The sequence below is a fragment of the Motacilla alba genome, chromosome 1A (assembly GCF_015832195.1).
Source record: "Motacilla alba alba isolate MOTALB_02 chromosome 1A, Motacilla_alba_V1.0_pri, whole genome shotgun sequence".
Classification (NCBI taxonomy): domain Eukaryota; kingdom Metazoa; phylum Chordata; class Aves; order Passeriformes; family Motacillidae; genus Motacilla; species Motacilla alba.
The window spans coordinates 58,217,284-58,239,386 of record NC_052031.1 but is presented as its reverse complement, the minus strand read 5'-3'; the positions used below and the strand labels follow the sequence as shown (position 1 = coordinate 58,239,386).

Genomic DNA, 22,103 nt, shown 5'->3' with positions numbered 1-22,103 from the left:
TCAGGATAAATATTGTTCAGTGTGAAGTTAGGCTAAGATTTTACTAACAGGCAGGCAAGAAGCCCTTCAGCACATGTAGCAGATCAGGCACAATTGTCTTTCTGGGCTGCAGTAATGTGTCTCCTTCCTTTAACCCCTGACTCAAGTGTACAAATCTCCACTTGGACGTAGGATTTTAGGATATCCTCAGAGACTGAGGGAGCATGAGGCTACCCTCTGAAACACCTCAGAAAATCCCAACCCTGAGAGACCTCATGTTGCTACATGTTGACCAGCCGTAGCTGCACCGCTCCAAAGCGCTCCCTGAAGACAAGAAGAACTAGTACTGCATGAAGTAATATTGCTGCTTAAAAAACAAAGAGCTTGAGAAAGCCAGTGGTGGTTACCAAAAGGGAATGTGAATGGACACAATGTCTTTTGGAAATGCTGGTTAGGGGATATAACCCAATAACCTTTAAAAAAATTATTTTATTTCAGGAATTTTATTTACTTCTTAAGTTCTAAGCATAAATAAGAATTTTTGTAGCCAAATATCCCAACTGAGTCCCCCAGCTCTGTTCAAATCCCAATATTTTACCTCTGAAAAAAATAATTCCCTGGCCTACATTTCTGGTAATTTCATGTGGGTTCATAAAGATCACTTCATTAGAGAGCTAACTTCATACTCAATACTTGCTGAGTTCAAACACATATTCATGTGTAATCATTTACATTAAGAGGACCAAGGTATTTTCTTTACATATTTATTTTAATAGCATGTCATGGGAAATTGGATAAGGCTGTAAGAACACTTGTATGTTAGAACAGTTCCTGCTCTTGTCACTGCCTCTCTCATCTCTTTCGAGAAAAAATCCAGAAGCCAAGTTTACCTCAGGAGGAAGACAGTTGTTTGAGTCAGAGTAAATTTACAGGTAAGAAATCAAGAAGCTGAAGCCTTTAAGCTCAACAGTGTCTGTAATGTAACTTCACCCAGGAACGTTCAATACATGATTCATTTTGTAGCTTTGGGTCAGGCCAGGTGACTTTCTTTACAAGTCACCTGAAATCATTGCTGTCTCCAGACAATCCTGTTTCAGAAGCCAGTGGTGGCTTTCTAGGAGGAAAACAGGGGGTAATTAAGTTGTGTGTAATTCCTCCCTTACTGCAGCTCAGAGATCCAGATTCCATCATGGGGACAAAATCACTTCTTATCTCTTTTGACTTAATAGCAGCCTATGACAGCTCCAAAGGCAGGCAGCCTGCAGCAGGGGTGCAGCCAGCACCATTGAGAGTGATTGAAAAAGTTTGTGCCTGCACATCCTTGCGCGAGGAACTTCTTGGCATATATGCTCCTATGAGAGCATTAGAAGCTGTTAGACCTGTACAATGAAAAATTACTCTGTTCAGCTTCTTGGGTGTAAGAAGTAATTCAGAGTGCCAAAACAGTGTTTTTACTTATCCAAACCAGATTTTTTTAACTTGGTCACTCAGACTGGATCTGGGAGCCCTGGATGAACTTTTCCTCTCCCTGATTCAAACCAGCAATTTCTTCTTAAACAAAACCCAGACTGTCTGGGCACTCACAAGGGTTACTTTGTGGTAGTTAAAGATTTGGGGAAATGGGTCTCTCTTCCTCCTGGCTGGATGCCATACCAAGTTCTTCAGCATCCAGGGCTGTGGGGCTGGTGGGCAGTGTGCTTTCCCATGGGCAGGGTGCTCCTTCTGCTCCAGCCTGTGCATGTTTCTTCTTGCCTTTCTCTAGCTATCACCTACCCCACAATCACGTTATTTCCCTGAGCTGTCTGATATCCCCAGAGGCTGAGAGGAGGACTGAATCTGGTTTCCCACCGCCCATGTGGATTCTCTTACCAGCAGGCTATTCAGGGAAAGGCAACTGCTACCTCCAAGTGTTTTAATAATTCTTTGATTCCTCAGCTTGTACTGCCAGTGCCCAAAATGAAATGCTTTGCCATTTGTTTTGCCTGAAACTATTCCACAAAACTGCTTCCAATTTATGAATGGATTTGGCTACCTCAGAACCTCATTTTTAGCTAAGTTGCAACTTGCCAAAACCCCTCACCCAGTGCTATTCTTGAGCACTTTGCCCAACCTTATGTTTCAGAAGCAGCGCCTGTGTACAGTGCGGTTGCTACAACCTTCTCTCCAAGCCCTGTCCTCCCTCAGTCAAAACAGGAAGGCAGGAGAGGAGTTGTGGCCAAGGCCCCTTGACCTTCCAGGGAAACAGCGAGTATTTATGTGGAGACACTGGACTGATGATCTTAGCTGTGTTGACAGGGATGAGTTATGAAGTGAAGCAGGCATAAGTGCAATTTTAACGAGGCATAGGATTTCCAGGATTTAGGAGTGTTTTTAGCACCTTTCCGCTCTAAGACTGCTCGTCCCCACACTTCATCTGCTTCTATATGGGTACCAGTACCACTCAATGGGCTGTGCTGGGAGGTGGTGGGAGCATGCCATGGACTGGTCTGGTTCTGCTGTAGCACAGGGCAATTTCAGGGGCTCATCCAGGGGCCTGTTCTGGTCTACCACCCTCCCCTGTGGGACTGCCCTCTCCCTCCTCCCACCCATCTATTTAATACCCTGGAGAATTGGGTCAACGGCTTGGGGGCCCTCAGGGAGGGGGAGCTGGACACAGTGCATCGGCTGGAGCCTTGGCAGAGCCACTCCTGCTCTTGCAGGGCTTTGCCAGAAGGATCCACAGAGCCAAACAGAGGTAGAACTGGCCTCAAATTTTAAATCTGTCTGGAGTGTATTGGTAGCCCTGATTCACAGTTCCCACTGTGGTTCCCACCCAAACCCATGAGGAGAAGGAGTATTTGGGGAAGGGAAGAAAGAGCAGGGGGAGGAGTCAGTGACTGAGATTTCCACTTTTTCATTTTTGTCCATCTTTGGTAGGATTAACAGCCTAATTTTTTTACGTAGGTAAAAATCTAATACAAATCATACATTTCCTTCCTTGCATGAAGGAGAATGCAAAACCAACTTCAAAACACTGAAATCTGCCTGCAAAAGAAAATTAAGCTTAGTAGTTATGCAATTATTACATTCCTTTATTTTCAATAAGGACAGGAAATATGAATTAAACCTGTCAAAAATTTTTATGTGCTTCTCTTGATAAATAGCCCAAGTTTATGGCTAATTCTACTCTGTGATCTAGTGAAGACTCCTTCCTGTTAGCAGACGAACTGATAGCTAATGGATTCATTGTACTTTCTTGCTGTGGTAGGAGAGTAAAGTGAAAAGAAACCCCCAGCCTCAGAGAATTTCAGTCTCAAAGAATTAGCTGAATTGTCATCCCAACCTCTACCCAGTCAGAAGAAAGGCTCTCTTACATCTAGGGGGAAAGAGCATTCAATTTAAATTAGTCTGATTATAGAACAGACCTTTTCTACAGTGGTCCAGCTCTGCTCCTGTTGCGTCATGTACTACTTTGAGTCAGTGAACTTATACAGGGGGACTTTCTGTCAAAAGGTATATTTTTTTGTTGAGTGTTTCACAACCAGAGAAGCATGACTTATCTCCCAAAGTTGTCTTTGGGAGAACAATTAAGTTATTTAAGATGAGCAAGGCAAGCTGCTGACACATTTCAGTTTTGAAGACACTGCTGTTCAGTTTATGCAGACAAAGCCTAAAACGTGAAAGCTGGCCTCCTGCCTTTGTTTTCTTCTAACTGACTGCTGGAGAAGCAGATTTCCCTGTTCCATGGCTAACTAGATCTGCCTGGTTGGCTTAACCAGCGAGCACATTCCTGCACTTCAGGAAGAAAACTCCAGGCTCATTATGAGCTTCTGGGCTACAGCCTGACACTAAGAAAACAGATTTGTTTTGGACAAGTTGCTCTGACATGGAGGTGCCAGGGTGAATAACCTTTGGGGAAAAAAAAAAAATCAAAACAAAACAGCTTAAATCAAAAACCTGCCTCCAAGAGCAAGATGAATAATCTGACAAATGAATGGCTCTGTATTTTATATTAAAGCACAAAATAGCTAGAAGTTGCAGGGATCTGACTCATGAGCAGAAATAGAGTGCTGGGGCTGGCTTGAGCTGTCGCTACCACAAGCTGCCTGCCCCCACCGCTGGAGAATGGGTGGCTCAGATGCTGCTTCTTGAGCAATTCAGCTACAAAAGGCTACAGCTAAGCATTTTAAGGGAAACGTGTCAGCGCTAGTTTATAGCCTCACTCCTCAAGATAAACCTTGAAACGGTCCTGGGTTGCCGCAAAGCCTTTCAGCTGTTGAGGCAGGAGGAACAGACACCTCGCCAGGCATCCCGTTGGAAGTTGCAACAGGCACAAGTCAGCACTCGGCAAAGCAGCTTGTCCCAGCCAAGTAGCACTCCGCTGCCACAGCAAGGAGTTGACAGAAGCCCCCACTCCCACCCCCCTTATCAGCAAAGCAGCCTTTTTGAAACGGGCAAATTTTAAGCCGTGACCTATTTAAACATCCTGCCCCATCACTGACCAGCAGCACAATTCTGCAACAAATCCCACAGCACACTGCTGCCGCTGCGTTTCCCCAGCTGCTCTGTGTGACAAGTTCTTTGACTCAAATAGCAGTCCTAATCCGCGCGTAAAGACCCAGCCCAGCTCCGCCAGATAAACACACATTGTTTCACCTGGTCTTCTGTGAAAATGAGACTGTGGCAAGTGCCTTATCATGGCTATTTTCTCTACCTCTCCTCAGCTCCTCCTCCCACTCATAACTTCATAACTTTCTAACATGTTTATCGTGTAGAAGGAGAAAGCTCAGAAAATCAAACTCCTACAAATTCAGGGGGAAGGAGAAAGGATGGCTGGATATGTGCACTCATCCCCACTGAGGGTACAGTTACACAGTGGCTTCAATTGCTCTAAATTGGAGTTGCCCCAGCAATGCCTGCCCTGCCTGCATTATCCTGTCCTCCCTACCTTTTGTTAGCAGAAAACAAGGGACATATGTGCAAAAAGCAAAAAAGCCACTACCTGGGGCTGATTCTGCTGAAAACCAGCCCTACCTAAAAATTATTCATTTTGGCTCATTGAGCTCCATGCAAAGGCTCGCTGTGCACTTCACACACCACGGGAGGGCAAAGGAAGGAACCGTCAGGATTTTGCAGGATGAGGGGAGAAGAAGCAGATCTGTTGCTCTGTTGATTTTGGGACAGCTGAATTCCTGCAGAATGAATTCTTAGCAGGGTAACAGCAGTGCTGAGAAGCTGCCTCTGCAAGGGCAATCCCATCCAACTCCCCTCTCAGCTCCCTCAGGTTACTTGCCACTCTGGACTCCCTGCCTGATGCCACCGTATTGGGCCACGGCTTGTCCGGGCTGCAGGCAGGAAGTGCAGCAGGGTAGGAGCTCTTGTGCTGGCAGCTGCATTTTTCTTAAAACTAGGGCAAAAATTGCAACTTGAGGGTTGGGGGCATGATGGAATAAGATGGTTCAAGTCTGGAATAAGATGCTTCAAGTTCACTCAGAGCTATTTTGACACTGAATTATGCAACATTCTGCTTTGCTATATCAAAACTGTTAGAGACCTTAATTTTGTTTCACTAACCATTATTCAAAGAATGCACTAGCTGAAAATATCTCCTGAAAGTTTAGAGATGTGGGGGACGATGCCCGGGCTCTAATGTCATTAATTCCTATTGATTCTCCCCATGTAAACCAGCATCGTTAACCGGTGAGATCTGCAGCCCTGTGGACGTCTTGCACCCTTTCTGCATCACTCATGCATTGCCTGCAGTAGTGTTTGTTGAAAATTCCACACCGTTATTGATGTACCATGGTACATTTAGTGGTTGGTAAATGGCTTTAATCAAGAGTTTTCTTTACAAAGGTACTTTTAGATACCTTGTGATCTGTGGAGTCATACACACACATTGCATCGCAGCTATTACAAGAGAAGGGCTCTGGCCACGGTGCCTCTTTTCCAACTCTTCAAACAAACAAAAAAGAGAACTGATGAAAGATCAGGCAGTTTAGGAGAGCTTTGAAAGGCAGCGGCTACTGAATTGCCTTTGCGCTCCCAGGTCCGCAGAGGGGAGAAGCATCAGGTGTGCTTCCCCATCCTCCACGGGTGCAGCCGACCGGCACGGTCAGATGGGATGCCTGCCCGGCGCAAAACCGAAGGATGCAGAATATTTCAGAGTGGTTTGGCCGCTGGCAGTCAGCTGTGGGAGCCGCAGGAATCAGGATGCAGGAATTTGGGTCTTTGTTTCAGGAACATTACTTGGAAAGTGTCGGGGGCAGCCGCAAGGCGGTCCGAAATCCCTCATCTTATCTACGCTCGTCGCAGGGGTCTAGGCAGGGGAGATGACGGCACCGTTCCTCCTGACTCCGGGGGGCCGAGGGATCCCGGCCGCCTTTGCCGGGGGTCCCATCCCTTCCCGACCCAGGCATTGCACGGCACCATCCCGAATGCAGGTCCCCCGCGCCCCTACCCGTGCGCCCAGCGGCGCCGGGCAGTGGGCGACAGTGGAAGCTGCCTCACACCGCAAGCTAGGCGGGATTTTTTTCTTATTTCTTCCCACCTTTTCCTCATTTGCGAGCCGCGCACTGCCCGCGCTGCTCATGGTAGAGCTGGGTATTTAACTTCGCACGGGGAAAGGAGCAAAGAGAGAAGTAGCCGGGACGGGAGGAAAGGAGGAGGGTAGCCGCGGCTCGGGGGGCTGCTGCGAGGGCAGCCGGCACCTGCCCCCGCCCGCGGCGCGGAGCATCCTGGCACCCCCGGACTTACTTTCTGCGGGTCAGCGTAGGTGCCCAGTCCCAGGAGCGGGATGCTGTTGCCGTCGCTCAGCGGAATGCGGTGGCTCTCGGCGGTGAGGTTCATCGTGCCGGCAGGTAGGGCAGCCCTGGACCTGGGGCTGATTCCGCAGGGGGCGGGAGCCGCCTCTTCGCAAACAACGCAGCGGCGGCTCCTGGTACCGGCACCCACCGACGGCTGGACGGAGCGGACCGGCGGTGGCTCTGGGGGGACCGAGGGACGAACTGCCCTCTCCCGCCGCCGGGGAGCGCCTTTTTGGGGGGCTGAGCCACGTGTGCCCGCGGCTGCCCTGCACCGCGCCCCGCCGCGCACCGCCCCGGCCCCGCCCCGGCCCCGCGGCCACCGGCTCCCCGCGCACCGCCCCGCGCGGTGACGGCCCCGCCGCGACCCCCGCGGGGGGCTCCGGCGGGGGCTGCGCGCACGGGAAGGGCTGCTCCGTGCTAGCCTCAAGGCGCGCCCGTGGGCCACCAGCGCCTTGAGCGGCTTAGGGCGTTGCTGCCCAGGGGCCAGGGAGCCCTCGCGGGCTGCCCTACCCGGAGCTGCCGGCAGCAGGGCACCGGCTTCCCGTGGTTTGGGGTGGCAGGTCTTGGAAATTTCCCCACAGAGGTGTGGAACGGTTTCCACCGCTCCATTCCAGTGGTTGAAACCCACCACTGTAGAGGCAAGGAGGGAAGGAAGGAAGGAAATCCCAGACTATGGAATAGTTTCTCTGCCTCAATGCGAGTCCCAAATTACAGTGAATGGACTCAAGTTCCTCACGGTCTGGTTCTGCTCCACAGTGTAAAAAATGTATGTATTTCCTAATGCTGATAGCCCAGAAGGAGACAATATCCTTTATGAAATTCATCACACAGCTCTTACTGTCTTTTCTGGTCCTCATAAAACACTTGGGGCCATGCTTTTACACCACTCTGAGCCACCTGCTTTGTGACATCTATGCTAAGTTCTCCTCATTTGATCTGGAAGTGCATGGTCTTTTATGCCTTCCTAGATCAACCTGTATTAAGCCCTCAGGGAACATTACTCCTGAGCCATAACAATGGTCTTTGCCTGGCAGTTTATCTCTTCTAATACCCTACTTGGCTTTCTGTGCATGGTAATAGTTCATCAGGTTATGCAACTCCAAGAGGGGTTAATGGATCCATCATGATAAGTTATCTCTGCAGTTCTTGAAATCAAGAGGTGTGCACTAGTTTGCATTCAGGGAAAGGGTTAGTTCCTGCTAGGGCTGGGAAACTACCTGGATGATACCCTACCAGTGTTACTGGTTAGATACCTGCAAGGGTCCCCTGAGAAGATGGGAAAAGTGCCCCTTCCACATTTAGGAATGTTCCAAGAAGTTCTGGACTAAGTGCAAGCCAACTAGATCTCAACCCAAAAATTTCTGGTTAGGATGTCCTGCAGGACAAAGGTGGTGTGTGTAAAACACTCCTTGGAAAGTGGACAGAGTGTGACTGAGGTTTTCTGAGAGCCTGTGCTTTATGTGGACAGCGCAGTGCAAAGAGCTACCTCTGAAGTGGCTGGGTTCCATCTCAAGGGGGGAAGCTGAGGCAGGCTGCAGCCTGACTGTAGTTACTGTGGGCAGGCTCATCCTGCTAGACCCTCTCCGCGCATTGCTGGGAGCTGTGGGTACCTGTAGGAGAAAGGAAAACCAGTGACCACCTCCATGCTCCCCTGTGGTTCCCATGTAACTGATTACCACTTTCTTGCTACAGGAGCATCTCCAATCTCCTCTCTCTGTGCCAAGCACACTCTGTAGGAGGACAAGTGCATGTCTAAGCTATAGCCATCATTCTATTGTATTTCCAACAGAGGAGCAAACACATGGAGAGATGGAAATAAAGTGAGTAGAGAAGAGTTTGATGTGGCAGAGGACATTCAGAGACCTACTTATTTCCAGTCCCACACTAGCATTCCATGAAGAGGATCTGCTGCTCAGGGGCTGATTCCTATCCCTTAATTTCTATGCTCCAAGTCCACTCCACAACCTGGTTTTCCATAATTCCTCTTAATCCAGCATCTTTTGGGGAGTTTTAAGGCACAGTTTTGGCTCATTTGCTTTGGGCTCAGAGCACATCCAGTTTACTCATGTGCTCTGGCAAGAGAGCAACACATGCCCAGAGCTGCGCGTGATTCCGAGCTAAGCAAAGCACGGCTGTGTCTGCAGTGCCTGTCCTGGGGAGAAGAGCAAGTGCAAGGACCCTCTCTGGCAGGAGTACTATGAGCCTGATATGTGATAGCCTTCAACAACAACTGTGAAAGAAGGATTGATGGACTTGCTGTAATTCACAGAGTGGGGGAGCTTGGGCAGGAGAAGGACTTGTGCTTCTAGGAACAGGCAGGCAAAGTGGTCCACCACTGGCGAGGCAAGCCAGCCACACCAGGCACTCCTGCCCTGCCACAAGCACGAGCTCCCAGCACTCATCAGGGTTACAGGCAAAAGTTGCCTCACTTCCAGCTTCACTGCTAGATTGGTCCTTACCAAACTTGCCAATGTGCTTGCCCCAGAAATTGGAGAGAGGCAGAGGGTTTTACAAGTCCTTCCCTCCACTCCTACACCATAACTGACAGCAAATAGTGTGAACACCTCTTACAAATGAGACATTTAAAGTCCCATAGCTGCTCTAGCTCCCTACCCTATTGTTCCACTCCCTTTGCAGATTTTATATGAAACCCCAGAAAACAGATGAGAAAATGCATTTTTTCCCCCTTTACATCCAAGTTACTAACTAAAAAAACCCACTTATTTCATAGAAGCTAGAAATACTAGCAGGTTTTCAGTTGATAATGAATATCCTTTAAAGAACAAAGGAAGCTAAATAATGGAGCCTGGAGCCTGTCACATGTATTTTTTATTAGTAATAATTTCTGTTAGCTGTTCAGGGAAGCACAGTTCTCAATTTCAGAGCATAAATTACTTAACCAGGCTTTTTACGAGGACACGGTATCTAGCAACTCTGACTGCAAAACAACGTAAGTTTCTAGAGGCAAGGTGTTGGCTGCTGGTTGTTGTCAATCAGTAAAATTCAGGAGCTTTTATAAAATGCAGATGTGATCTTGGTTCTTTCTCTAGGAAACAAAAACAATGAAGTTCCAGCCTGGCCTGACTAGCAAGTAATGAGTGCTGCCATCCTATCAACACAAGTTTGCCTTCTCTAGTGAAGCTCTTAAATCACACAAAAACAGCTTCACAGGCAACTTAGGTAGGTTTGTGATTCATGTCTTGGTGGTGCAGGATTTTAGAATTGCATTAGTCATTTCAGACCTAAGTAAAGAGCACGGATTTCAAAAGCAACATCTTATATGTGTTCTGTTCCCCACCCCCTGAACCTCCACACAAATACGGTAGATTAAAAAAATAAAAGGAAAAATTAGATCTAAGTTTTTTTTGTAGGAAAAGTGGGTCAGACATTTGAGGATTCTTGCTGTTAAAAATTTTCTGAAATCTCAGGTAAAGAAAGTACTTAACGGCCTCCTTACCTGGGCAAAACTGGTAAGGGATCTTTTAAAGAAGTAAAGAGGTCACCTTTTTACTCATTTTATCTCAAATTGCTAAGTATCCTGGGAGCAGGAGAAAATGTGTGAAGCCTTTAAATATAGAATCCCCAGTTCTTGGAAGGAAGGAGAAAGAGTCATTGATTGAGAAGGACTGGCCTTGTCATCATTCAGATTTCACGTTCCCTTGGACATTCATGGGTTGCCCCCTCCCCTTTTCTTTTTTTAACTTGTTTTCGACAAGAGAACATGTTAAAAATAAAATTCTCCTGAATCTTCTTGATCTAGGTGTGTTACACATTGTAGATTAGATCAGTGAGATTCTAGAGTTGGGTGACCTTTAGTGCCTAAAAATGAACTTTTTTTTAAAAAGGAAATTGAAAATACTTTTATAATACTTCTATTTGTTCGATAAAAAGTGCATATTGCTACAGTTTCTATTTTCTCTATGAGTCGTGCTCCACTCTGTGTAATTATCTGCTAGAATGCATACTCTGCATGTGTTTTTAGTTAAAATTTCTTAAAACATGGTCTTAAAGTCTGCATATTTTTCAGCCTAGTCCTTTAATAACTCACGTAAAATAGCATGTGTCCATCCTGCATGTGGAATATCTACTGATGTATTTTCAACTATTTAGCTTAGAGATTTTGGTAGCATGTGTCAAGACTAATATTTATTTTCTATTTTGCCATTACCTGTAATAAACTAGCACATAAAAAGGAAAACTTCTAGCTTCATTTTTAAACTCTAACAAAATAAGCTTTGTGTAGCAGAGGGCCTGTACATGGAGTGAGATTGCTTTTTTAGTTCTTGCTACTTCTGCCACGAATGATATAAGCTGACCTGGAGAACACTTCTCTGGTAAAAAAAAACAAACTTGTAGAATCTTTTTATTCTATTTTCACAGATTATCACAATAATCATCACATATATCTCAATATACTTCTCGAGGGCAGAGGGCACCTGATGAGTGGTACTTTACACTGCCTGCATGATTCCTTCATTTAGTGACCAAAGGATTCCTCATATGGAAGCATTTGTGATCTTTTCCCTTTGGTGATGTTTGTTGCACAATGAGGCTGATCACTGCCAGGATAACAGCCTGGGCTTTGTTGGGAAGTGTGATGTAATGGGCATTCCTAGCAGGTTTTATGCAAACACCTTTTTTTTCCCTAGCTCCCACTGGTCCATGTAAACTGTGTGGCAAACAATGAAACACTTAAGTGACGTGTTATTTTTTTATTTCAATAACTTTTATATCTGCTAAGGACTAGTTCTTGGTAAATTCTTCTTTGATAGACCAAAGATTGCTTTCAAATTTTCAAGACTTGCAGCTTGGCAGTGATGGGAATATGATATATGTACACTTTTAGTGAAACTCTTCACTGCAAGTTCTGCAAAGCAGTATCTGTCCTCCAAAGACCTCACCTGGCCTGACTTTTCCAGCACTGGTACAGCACTTCTGCTGGATCCCTAAGGAATCATGGGGACAGGGAGAAAATGTGCCTACCACTTGTATCTGTGGAGAGATTTAGGAAAATACTTGATGGCTGGGTCACTTACCCCTTCTGCTTCCTATAAATGCTCTGTGGCTACAGCTGCGATAAAAGGGAAATTCCAATGTATCCTTGATGCTGTTCCATTGCTTGTAGTAACACTGGAAAAGTGAAGCCACTGCAAGCCTTTGATCGCTCCTGGGGTACAAGAAAAATGCCAGCAGCTGCTCCAGATTATGCTCCCACCACTCCTGTGGCTGTGGGGATGTGCTCACACTGCACCAAGGCACAGGGGCTTCCCCAGGGACCAGCCTCCCATGGCCATCCTGGTACATCCCTGTGCCACCTTGGGATAGGTGCAGGGTGCTGGGCTGTGGCATCCTCTGGAATGCCATTGCCACAGCCCTTGTGCTGGGTGCTGTGGGGTGCTCCTCCAGCGGGGGTGGCTGTGCAAATAGCCAGAGCCTGCTCAGCAGTTGAACCTCCCTCTGGTTTGGGTTATAGTCCCTGGGTGAAGCTGTGGTGGATGCTGTACCCGAAGCAGCAGCCACACACACAGTAGAGGAAGCAAAATCTCACAACATAGGAGCCAAATTAGCCAGGCTGTTTATACACCACCACCATGTTTCCCATGGCACAGCAGGAGAGGGGCCGGCACTAGCACAACCCCTAAAATGTGCCCTTTCCCCTTTTGATGTCTGCTTCAGGAGCTTGAGTTGCTCCATTAGCATCCAGAGACTGCTACGTATGGGTTGAAAATCCCTGTGGAGGATGAGGAACTCCTTTGGAAGACCAGAAGCTGCTGGGAAAGGGAAAAGATGCTCAGTTTGAAAAGGTAATCCTCCTAATCCTTTGGGAAGGTAATGCTCTAGTCCTTTGCCAGTGTCATTTATACAGGCAATGTCTCCTGAGCTTGCTCGCTTTTGGGCTCCATCTTCATGCTCGAGTTTGGTGTTAGCAAGGCTTGTGGCAAACTGAGCCAGAAGCCAGCTTTATTTCCTCCCCCTGACACTCTGTTTACTGATTTATCACTTTCTTCTAGCAACAGTGTCTTAGTTTTTGCTCCTGACTGTCTGCTCTGGCACATGACCGACCTGGGAGCTGGTGAGCACTGCCTCTCAGATCCCCAGCCAAAGGTCAGTAGCTGCACGGTGGCCTCTGGATTCCTTGGATACCGACCCTTGTCATGTGGGGAGGCATTAACCTTTGGCTCTGAGTCAGTGTCCTTATATCTCACCTCAGTTAGCGCGGCCTGCTATTTGATCCTGCCCATTATAAACCCCTTCCCTTTGGCATCCTGCAAATCTAAGCCCCATCTTGATGATTTCCAGCATGCCATTCACCTGATGCTGGTGGGAGATACCCTGTGTGTTGCACCCAGGGCTGAGTAAGCAGTGGCAGAAGGGGCAGCTCAGGAAGAGCTGATTGTGTGTTCACAGCCCCTCCTGCATCCCAAGGACACAGTGGTGATGGCTCCCTCCGTGTAACCTCTTTCTCATCCAGAGTAGGGATAGCTACTGTGGAAGGATACTGTCTGTATCATGCAACTAAGGCATTTTGAGAGTTTGAGGTTTGGGGATTTTTAACTCCTCATTCATGGGGAGGGAGTCACTGAGAGTCCCTTACTTCAAATCAGGCTCTTGGGACAGAGTTAGACTCATCACCAGATCTTAGCATGTTCCAAAAATGTGAGCTTTCTCTTGCCTCTTTTTAATGCAGAACTTGGTCAGGGTTCACCTCAGTGCACCACCACTATTCCTGCCAACTCCCATGATTACTTGACATGTAACCTCGCACAGCTCCCTTGGGTCCATCTCAGGGCTGTACAGGCGTTCTTAGTTCAGCTCTGATTAATGATCATTTTACTCCCTTGCACTGGGTAAACAGCTGTTTTCCATGTTACCTGCTTTAGGAGCCTCACTGGCACATTGTTTCTTTCCTTGCCTCCAGCAACAAGCAGACACAAGTGACTAATTGCAGCAGGGCTGCACCAGCACCTTCTTGCAGTCAGGACAACATGAAAAACACACATCATTTTCATACAGCACACCACACGTCAACTGCCTGCAAGATGAAATAACAGGGAGCAGGCACTTGCAGTCTCTTTTCTGTATCTTTTACTATTCAAAAGAATGAAAGCAACACAGGCTTGGAGATGAGCGTCCCAAAGTGGCCAGTCCCCACAGCGCTTCCAGCTTCAAGTCCCTACTGGGGAATCTCTCCCTTTGAAGTACATCTCACGTGGGCAGGAGCCAATGTCAGGAGGAGGAAGCTATTAGCTTGTAAATAGAACCTCACAGGTGAAGTCTGACCTCCTGCTGGGTTCTTTGCTTGCCGGTATTTCCTGTGGATGCTTTAAAAACAGATGGGTTTGTGGGTTTTGCTGCTGCCATCTGCTAGTGGGCAATGCTCTGTGTCAAAAGGAACGGGGAATTTAGAAGAGTAGGCTTTAAAACATCACATTGATGTGTTTTAGCTTGCCTGCATGCTCTTTAAATTGTGCCAGACTGTTTTAAAGGGCCAGGTAAGCTCATCTTTGTGTGGATTAGTCCTTGTCCTGGAGCTGGCAGCCCAGGAGGAGAGCAGTGATGGTGGGAGGAGAGTAGTGCTGCTGAAGGATGTGAAGTCCCACTTGAGCATCTGTGCTTTATGAGCAGAGGTTAGATCAGGGCTGGTGGGATGTACAGCTGTGCACAGCTCTTCATTCCACATTTCCAAGGTGCTGCATGTAGATCACAGGGCACGTTTTTCCTCTCATTAGGCTCTCAGTTTTGCAGTGGCCATTTCTTTTGTCTGCTTTGCAGACAGAAATTTTTTTTCCATCTTCTTTTTTTTTTCCCCAAATTGCCACCGAATTTTTGATGTTTGTATGTACTTTGGCAGATTGAGAAATCTCCTCATGTGTTGTGATATGTCCTTACTATATTCTCTAGCTCAAGCTCTACCAGCCTATCACTTCCATATCACCTTCCCTGCCACCTTGCTTTTGACACTTCATTGTAAGGTCTACTCAAGCCTGAACCCAAATATCTACATTTTATGAAAGCCTCATCCTTCTGCCCTACCACTTTTCCATGCCTTTTGTCATCTTGTGCAATGACGCAACATGATGTTAACCTCCTCTCTCCAAGGCATTGTGTAGCATCTCTGCAAATAAATGGTGGTGATCCAGTTTGGGATTATGAAATAGAAAGATGTGAACAATTCTTTGTTTGCATAAGACTGGAAGAACTGTTGGGGCAGAGCTGGGGCTAGAACCCAGAATAAGTCATGGAACTGCCTGTCATAACAAGAAAGGGAGCTTGCAGCAGCTTCTTTTTCTGAGATGATTTGTTAAATCTCCTGTAATTGGTTTAGTAAACACTAATAGATGGGAAACAAAACAGAATGTTCTCTTTCAGTTTTCGTAGGCTGTGTGGTATCTCTCACAGCCGTATGGGATTAATGGTGGCTGTAGGGTAGGATTGTATCATAAGACTTTTATTAAATGTTTTAAAGCCAATTAAAGAGACACTGCCAATTTGAGCTTTCTAAGATTTTACAAAGTAAATTTTTTCCATTGTAGTCAAATTGCCTTTGAAGTGCTAGATCCTGAAATTTTTAACCATTTAAGAAGCAAATTGCTATATATTCTCTGCTGATGCTGAGCCAATACTGTGACAAAAATTCAACTAGTTATGCACAGTACTGTTGTGGGCAGACAAGGAATAAAATGCTCCTAAGCAGAAATTATTCTTTCCTATCTTCCTTCATTTACAGAAGTATTTTAAATCTTAATTGAAGCCTCATTAAGTGACATTTTGGACAGGAAGGTTTGGGTTCTCCTACCAGTTTGGTGATGTGTCTTTCAGATAAGCCTTTCTTAAAACCTTCAAGTCTCCAAACAGAGAAGTGAGACCTTTTCTGAGAGTTATACTGATTATGAGGAAATCCACACATCTGAATTCTTGAATTTCAATAAAAACCAAGCTTCCATTTCAGGTATATAGTTTCCCTTATCGTGAAGTGTAAAATGTCCTTTTTTTTTCCCATGGAGAGCATTCAGCCTACATTTCAAGGAGCAAGCAGCCCATGACAGGAAAAGGATCTGCCAGGCTCAGTGATCAGGGTGGAAAGGAGATGGGTGGATGTAGATGCAGTCACAGTTTTCTTTCCTAGGTAGCGTTGTACTTGCATTCATGTGAGAAATATGAATCTTTTGATGGAGCTCAGGATGCACATGGGTTTCTGGGCTGCATGCTCACACTGCTGGATCATGTCCAGCATTTCTTCCTCCAGTACCCCAAAGTCCTCCTCAGGGCTGCTCCCTATCCCTTCATCCACCAGCCTTTGTTCATACCAGGGGTAATTCCTATTCAGTTGTTACTATGGTTAAAACTCCAGAATCCTTGAACTTTAGATGTCAGGGCACCTCATGGCCTATAGCATCCTCTGAGAGACAAAAGCATCTCTTTGTTACCCTTGTGCCTTGGATGTGATCTGCCTCTATCTGTGAGAGGGCAGCAGAGGCTGGGGCAGCAATACCTTCCTCCCTGTCTGATCCATTTCCAGGGTGCTCTTGGCGCACATCCTGAGCTCTGTGCGTTGCAGAAAGCTGACATGTCCCTGCAGCGTGCCTGGTGATTTCCTGCACACTTGCAGGGCTGATGTGTGTGCTTTGGGGAGCCCATCAAGGCTGGAGGTGAGCGGGGCTTGGCACAATGTCACCTTCCTGGTCTCACAGCTCATTGCTCACCCGCAGCTGGGACCTGACAGGCTTTTTTTGTCTCTGTTTTGTATAAATCTTCGTCACTGTAGCACTTCATCTGATGTGACTAACACGCATGGTTTTTCTCTGCTCTCTCCCCTGAGGAAGGTGGGGGGAGAATTAGTGTGGGCAGTGCAGTATTTCTGCTTCGGTCTGGTTATTTTAGAAACAAACTTAAAAACATATGTTCATTTCAGTTCGTTTATGTGACAGAGACAAGGTCGAAGAGATATGCCTGGAAAGTGTAGCTGAAACCTCCCTAAGAGCTGGGCTGTGTGCAGGGATCATGTTACACGGAGTTTATTGCAGGCTGGTATTTAAATTCACTGTAGCCTGCTCCATCATTGTATTTTAAAGGTCCTGTTCTTCTACAAATCTCTTCATTTTTGTCTCCTTCTCCTATTTGTACTTTTCCATTTATTGTCCTTTTCAGGACAATTTCATTTTTTGAAATACTCTCCGTTCTGCAGGAATCATCATCTGTACTATAGAAACACATTTGTATAAATCTTGATAGCCCAAATTTTCTCCTCACCTAGATCCTCATTGTGTTGCATGTTGTGTCCTTGCTCCACAATTCCTACCTAAATTTCCAGTACTGATGAGACAGACTGTACCCTTGAAGTACTTGCTTGTTAATAAGGCAGCAACTGGGATTGGCAGGGCATGGTGATGGAAGATTTCCTCATGAAAAAGTGAGGATTGGCAAGTCTGGTTTTCATTTTTCATCAAAGCAAAAGCAGAGTTTTGTAAATGATGGTGGGAAGAAACCCGAGGAGGGGAGATTTCAGGAGATGAAAGCCTGTCTGCTGGGGAGGGAGGTGAAGGGAGCAACTGACTTCAAGCCTCAGCTCAGCTGGACCTGGATGTAGACCTGAAGGCTCTGCCTCTGTGAGATTGCTGGCTGGGGCTGCTCCCCTCCTGACCAATGTTTAAAGATGTAAAAAGTGAGAAGAAAAATGAGAAAATAAATGGTGATTAACTTAATCATGGGAGGAGAGCACCTGAATGTGATGTAGGAGACAGAAGTTCAAGCCTTTGGTGAAATCTGTGACAAAAAGTAATTAAACTGTCTTCTTCATGTTCTCCTCCAGTGCTGTAATCCCTGTGACTGCTAAAGCTCATCCTGCTTCTCACTGGCCAGACTTTCCTTGGGGCTGGGAACTTGCAGCCACTCAAGTCCTTCTTCTGGGAAAAAGGTCCCATAAATCGCTTTTCAACACTTGCAAGAATGCAAATAGGATTTGAAGAAGATGGTTCTCATTTGATTATACCTTTTAGCAACATCTTCTGTTCTTTTGCACAAGTATAGTTCAAAGTTTGTATTAAAAATGGAGGGGGAGGGGGGGAAGGCAAATTGGGATTTTTTTGGAGGGATTTTGGTAGAGTCTTGCACTTTGTTACTGTGTTGATACCATGGAAACTTGATTCATGAGTCCAGGGAGAATCTAAGTTGTGAAGGAAAAAGCTGAGATTTTTGGTAGGAGCACATAGTTTTGAGCACTCCTTTTGACTTTTCCTCCAAGTGATATTGGTGGGGATGTGGTTAATTTTAGTGGGAACAGGATCAGTGTATAAACCATGATAAGCCTTCACTAAATGAAAACTGGAACATGTCTACTGAACTGCTTTTGAAATGTCTGGAAAAAGGGATCAGAGGCCTGTTTGTAGCTCGGAGAATATATTTGACTCTGGGCTAATAAATTTTCCCAAATTTTCTTTAAGAAGTTAGTTAAATGAAAGGTCAGTCCCATTTGTAAACAAAGCTGTCTGAATTTATTGTTAAGTAAAAGCATCAGGGACTTTCCTCTGTGGCTGAGTGCCGGCACAGTTGCTTTTTAGAAAGCTTAGTGCATATGGCCCTTTTTTATTAGAAAATAAACAGAAAAGACATGCCAATCAGTAGCTTCAAAAGGTCCTTGCTGCAATATCAGTGTAAGAGCTGTGCAAGAGCCTCCTGATGAAATGGGAAAGCAGACAAGTTGTTTTCAGGCACCGAGGTAGAAAATTGAAGCTCTGGCCAGCTTAGTGAAAAGTTTATGGACCTTCTGGGGAGCCTCTACTACATTTGTCCAGCCTACACTGATTTTTTTTTCACTGATTCTTTGAAACCAGGTGAAAATCAGTAGTTTGAGCATTCAGACCAAACAGAAAAGAGGAGAGAAGGACACTGAAGATGTGAAATCTTGTGCAGACACCTGCAAAAACGAAAGCAGCTGTTTGCTGTGTTGCACTGGCAGGAGTGCTGTGCAGAGGAGGAGGAGTGGTTGCCTCACAAATTTTTGGGTAAGGACATCCTACTCACTCTCCCCCTACCCTGTGGCTGATGTCGACAGTGCTGCCTAGTCCTGTTCCCATTATCTGCCTAAACTAGAGGTCTGTGAGGCATGTGAGCACCCTGCAATACAGTGGGAGAGATCAGCTCTGCATAGGGACCCAGGCTGCATGAGCTCAGCAGCTGCAGAAGTGGGATTGCTTCTTCAGCTATCCCTAATTATTTTGCCATGGCAGTGCCAAGTTTGGCATGGGCTAAGATTCTGCGTTTTGGGCAGAGCCTGTAGCAGTGGTCACATCACTGAAGTGCTTTGTATCCCATGCCTGTGCCTCCTTCACTTTTTATATAATGTGGCTTGTGCATGGTGTCATTTTACTAGAACAACGCTTCTTAGGCACTGCTGTAACCAGAGATACCCTGACCTTACTGTCACATGCTGGCTATTTCTTATGCCAAAACAAAAAGGTGAGAAAATAGAAACTAAAGGGATAGAGCAATTGCCATGCATGTATTTGCATTTCTCTCCCCTGAGCTCGTAAATAATCTAGTTCGTGGCAATGTTTCTGTTTGGGGTTTCTGCCTCATTTCTGCTTGGCAAATGGCTTTGGAAGGGCTTGGCAGGTTTTATTTGCTTTTTCAAGGGAGAGAGAAAAAAGATAAGGGGGGTTTGACTGTGGCTGTTGTGAGGTCAGTGAAGCTGCAGCACACCAGCTGGGAGCATGGCTCACTCTTCACGTGTGCTTAGGGAGGCAGCCAGGTTCCCAGACAGGATGGACAGCTAGATGGGAGGAAAATGACAACTCAAAAGGTTATGTGGTCACATGGCTAGGTTTTCCTTGGGCTGGCCTTCAACCACTGTCCCCATCACCATTCCTAGGCAAGGCTGTCTCTCGAGGCTTGTGTAAAAAAAGAGGTACACCCTTTTAATTGAAGCTGTGTGTTTAAGCAGGTTTCCAGTAAACTGGTACATGTGCCTGGACTCTTATTTCAGCATGGAATGGGGGTTTTTTGTTTGTTTTGGTTTAGTTTTGCTTTTTTTTTTGTTTGGCTTTTGTGTTATTTTAGCTTAAGAAAAGCAGTTAAGAGAAGACTGCAATTAATATACCATTTTCACACCTTCTTCAAAAAATGTGCAATACAGTGTTTAGACTTGTAGAAAATCATGGTAGACAAAGCTTGATAAACTTTGGTTCCTTTCCAGAACGGTGAAGAGGAAAAGATTTTTCCTGGACCTGGTTTTTCAAAGTGAACTCCAGGCAGTCTCTGCTATGCCTCACTGAACCCAGGCTTCTTCCTATTATATCAGTGTGTGGTGTCTTATAGGAGTTCCCAAGACTTTAGCCTGTGACCTCTTAAAGAACAAATGCATGCTTCTTTGTAAAGAAACTCAAGGATGAGAGCATGAAAATTTCTGGCATTTGAAATTTCATTTCAGTGTTCAAATTTTAGAAATGTATTTCTATTAAGTAATTAAGAGTTTGTTGACCCTGAATGAAAATCCAGGAACATTAGGTTGTTGTATGGGAGAGTGATTTCTTCTGCGTCCTACCAGATGGGGAGACCTCATAATAGCCCAAAAGCTCTTCTGGAATCCCCAATTGAAGGGACACAGCTTTTGTGATGGCCACATCTTGGCTCTAAGAGAGCTCATTTCTCTGAAAGGCAGAGCCTTTTTCTTGCCCATTCTACCTTTGAACTAAGACGCATGAAACCTAAGGGATTCTGTATGACTTCCTGAGTTTTGTGTTATACATGGATGGTTGAGCATTGTTCACGCCAAGCGTTCAGATAAGAGGGGAGACTTTGCATGCGGTGCATCCCCTCTGAGTTGTCCCACAGCCGCCTGTCCCACCGGACCACCTCGACAGCTGAATGAACAGCAGCTGTTCATTAACAGGGAACAGAGATCCGGTGCTGGCCATAGGAAGTAAAAGCCCTAGAGCACACTGCAGTAGCCTTGTTCTCCCTTTACAAAGCTGCTCTCTGTTAAACTGCAGTATCAACCCTCACTGGTGTACAAATGCCCTTCGTTAAGGTTTGCACACTGTGTTATATGAGTCCGCAGTTAAAAAGCAAATGAACAAAAGCTGCTTGTGGTAATTTACTGTAATGGCACTGGAAGTGAGTTTAATCAGCAAAAAAAAAAATTATTGAGGTGATTATGCTCAACTGTAGTGCCGGAAGGAGCAGGACAGCCGGGCGCTGAGGTGGTGACTTCACCGGGGACTATGGAGGAGATGGATTATTTGCAAAATCTCAGCCTGACATGGCTCTCCCAGAATGCAGCCTGCTCCTAAGACACACATCCATATGTGTTTAATAAGGTGTTAGAACAGAACCTGAAATGTTCGTTCACATTCCCCTGTTGTGGATCATTTCAGTGACCATCTGGTGCCCCTCTTATTTTTTTAAAGACTCTCTTGCATCCTGCACATTACTTTCTGTTTACCCTTTGGGGCCCTGCTTGGCAGAGTGCCACGGAATGTGCTTGGTGTCCTGTCCTTTCCTAACTCAACAAAACACCGAAGACAGTGCGTAATGATAAGCCATGGTGTTTCCGCTCCCACCTCACCAGGAGAGCCTCATCTTACCAGCTGTGAGAGCAGCCTTTGCTTGGGAGGTGGGAGAAGGATGTGAGAGTTTGTGCAAACAGTACTTTTATTCCCAGGGAGATTTTTAAGGCTTGTTTTGGTGGATTGCTCAGATTTGCATACTTGAGTAGAGACAGCAGCCTGGTATCCAAGTGGTAGGAAAGAGATCTAGTGAAAGAAAAGAACTCCTTTCATGAGGCCAAGAGTTACTCTCTGACACCACAAGCTAAAAGGCTTCCTGGCCGAGCCACCATTTTCCACGTGTTAGTGCTACAATTGCAAACCTACCTGGGGTTTGTAGTGTGCATATTCAGTTAGTTTGCTTAGCTGGAGGAAAAGCAGTAACTCTATCATTTCTGAGCTGACCAGCATGGAAGTCTGTATTTTAACCTTAAGAAGAGCAAGCAGTCTTGAGGAATGCCACTAGAAGTAGTGGAACTCAAGCAATCACACTGAACAAACTATGAATTGCATATATTTCTAGTGTGTCTGTTTGCGTGGACGTGATTGAGAGACAGGAAGGAAGAGGAAGGATGGACCTGACACAAACCATATTCAGTTTAGGAGGGAATGCAGAGGGGACTGTGGTTACAGACTGATTTAGGAGTTCATTGAGTCCATTGAAGGAACCTGGTGTAAGTGGCTGTGTGTTGATGTTTTTCACGTGGCAGCAGCCCAGCTGTGCCCTTGTGGCTCACTAAGCCAGCAAAGCTGCATCACCTCCAAGAGACACAGGCTGAGACAGCTGAGCCCATTT

The 22,103-nt window shown here is 46.0% G+C and overlaps 1 protein-coding gene across 1 annotated transcript in view; it reads right to left on the bottom strand.

Moving 5' to 3' along the window:
* The window catches only part of AKR1D1 (aldo-keto reductase family 1 member D1), a 34,885-nt gene extending 27,820 nt beyond the window's left edge, over positions 1-7,065 (bottom strand). Inside the window, exon 1 of the mRNA XM_038154036.1 lies at positions 6,715-7,065. Within this exon, the coding sequence (XP_038009964.1) occupies positions 6,715-6,807 (93 nt within the window). The 5' untranslated portion in view covers positions 6,808-7,065. The remainder of the gene's footprint in view (positions 1-6,714) is intronic.
* Positions 7,066-22,103: the final 15,038 nt, after the last annotated feature.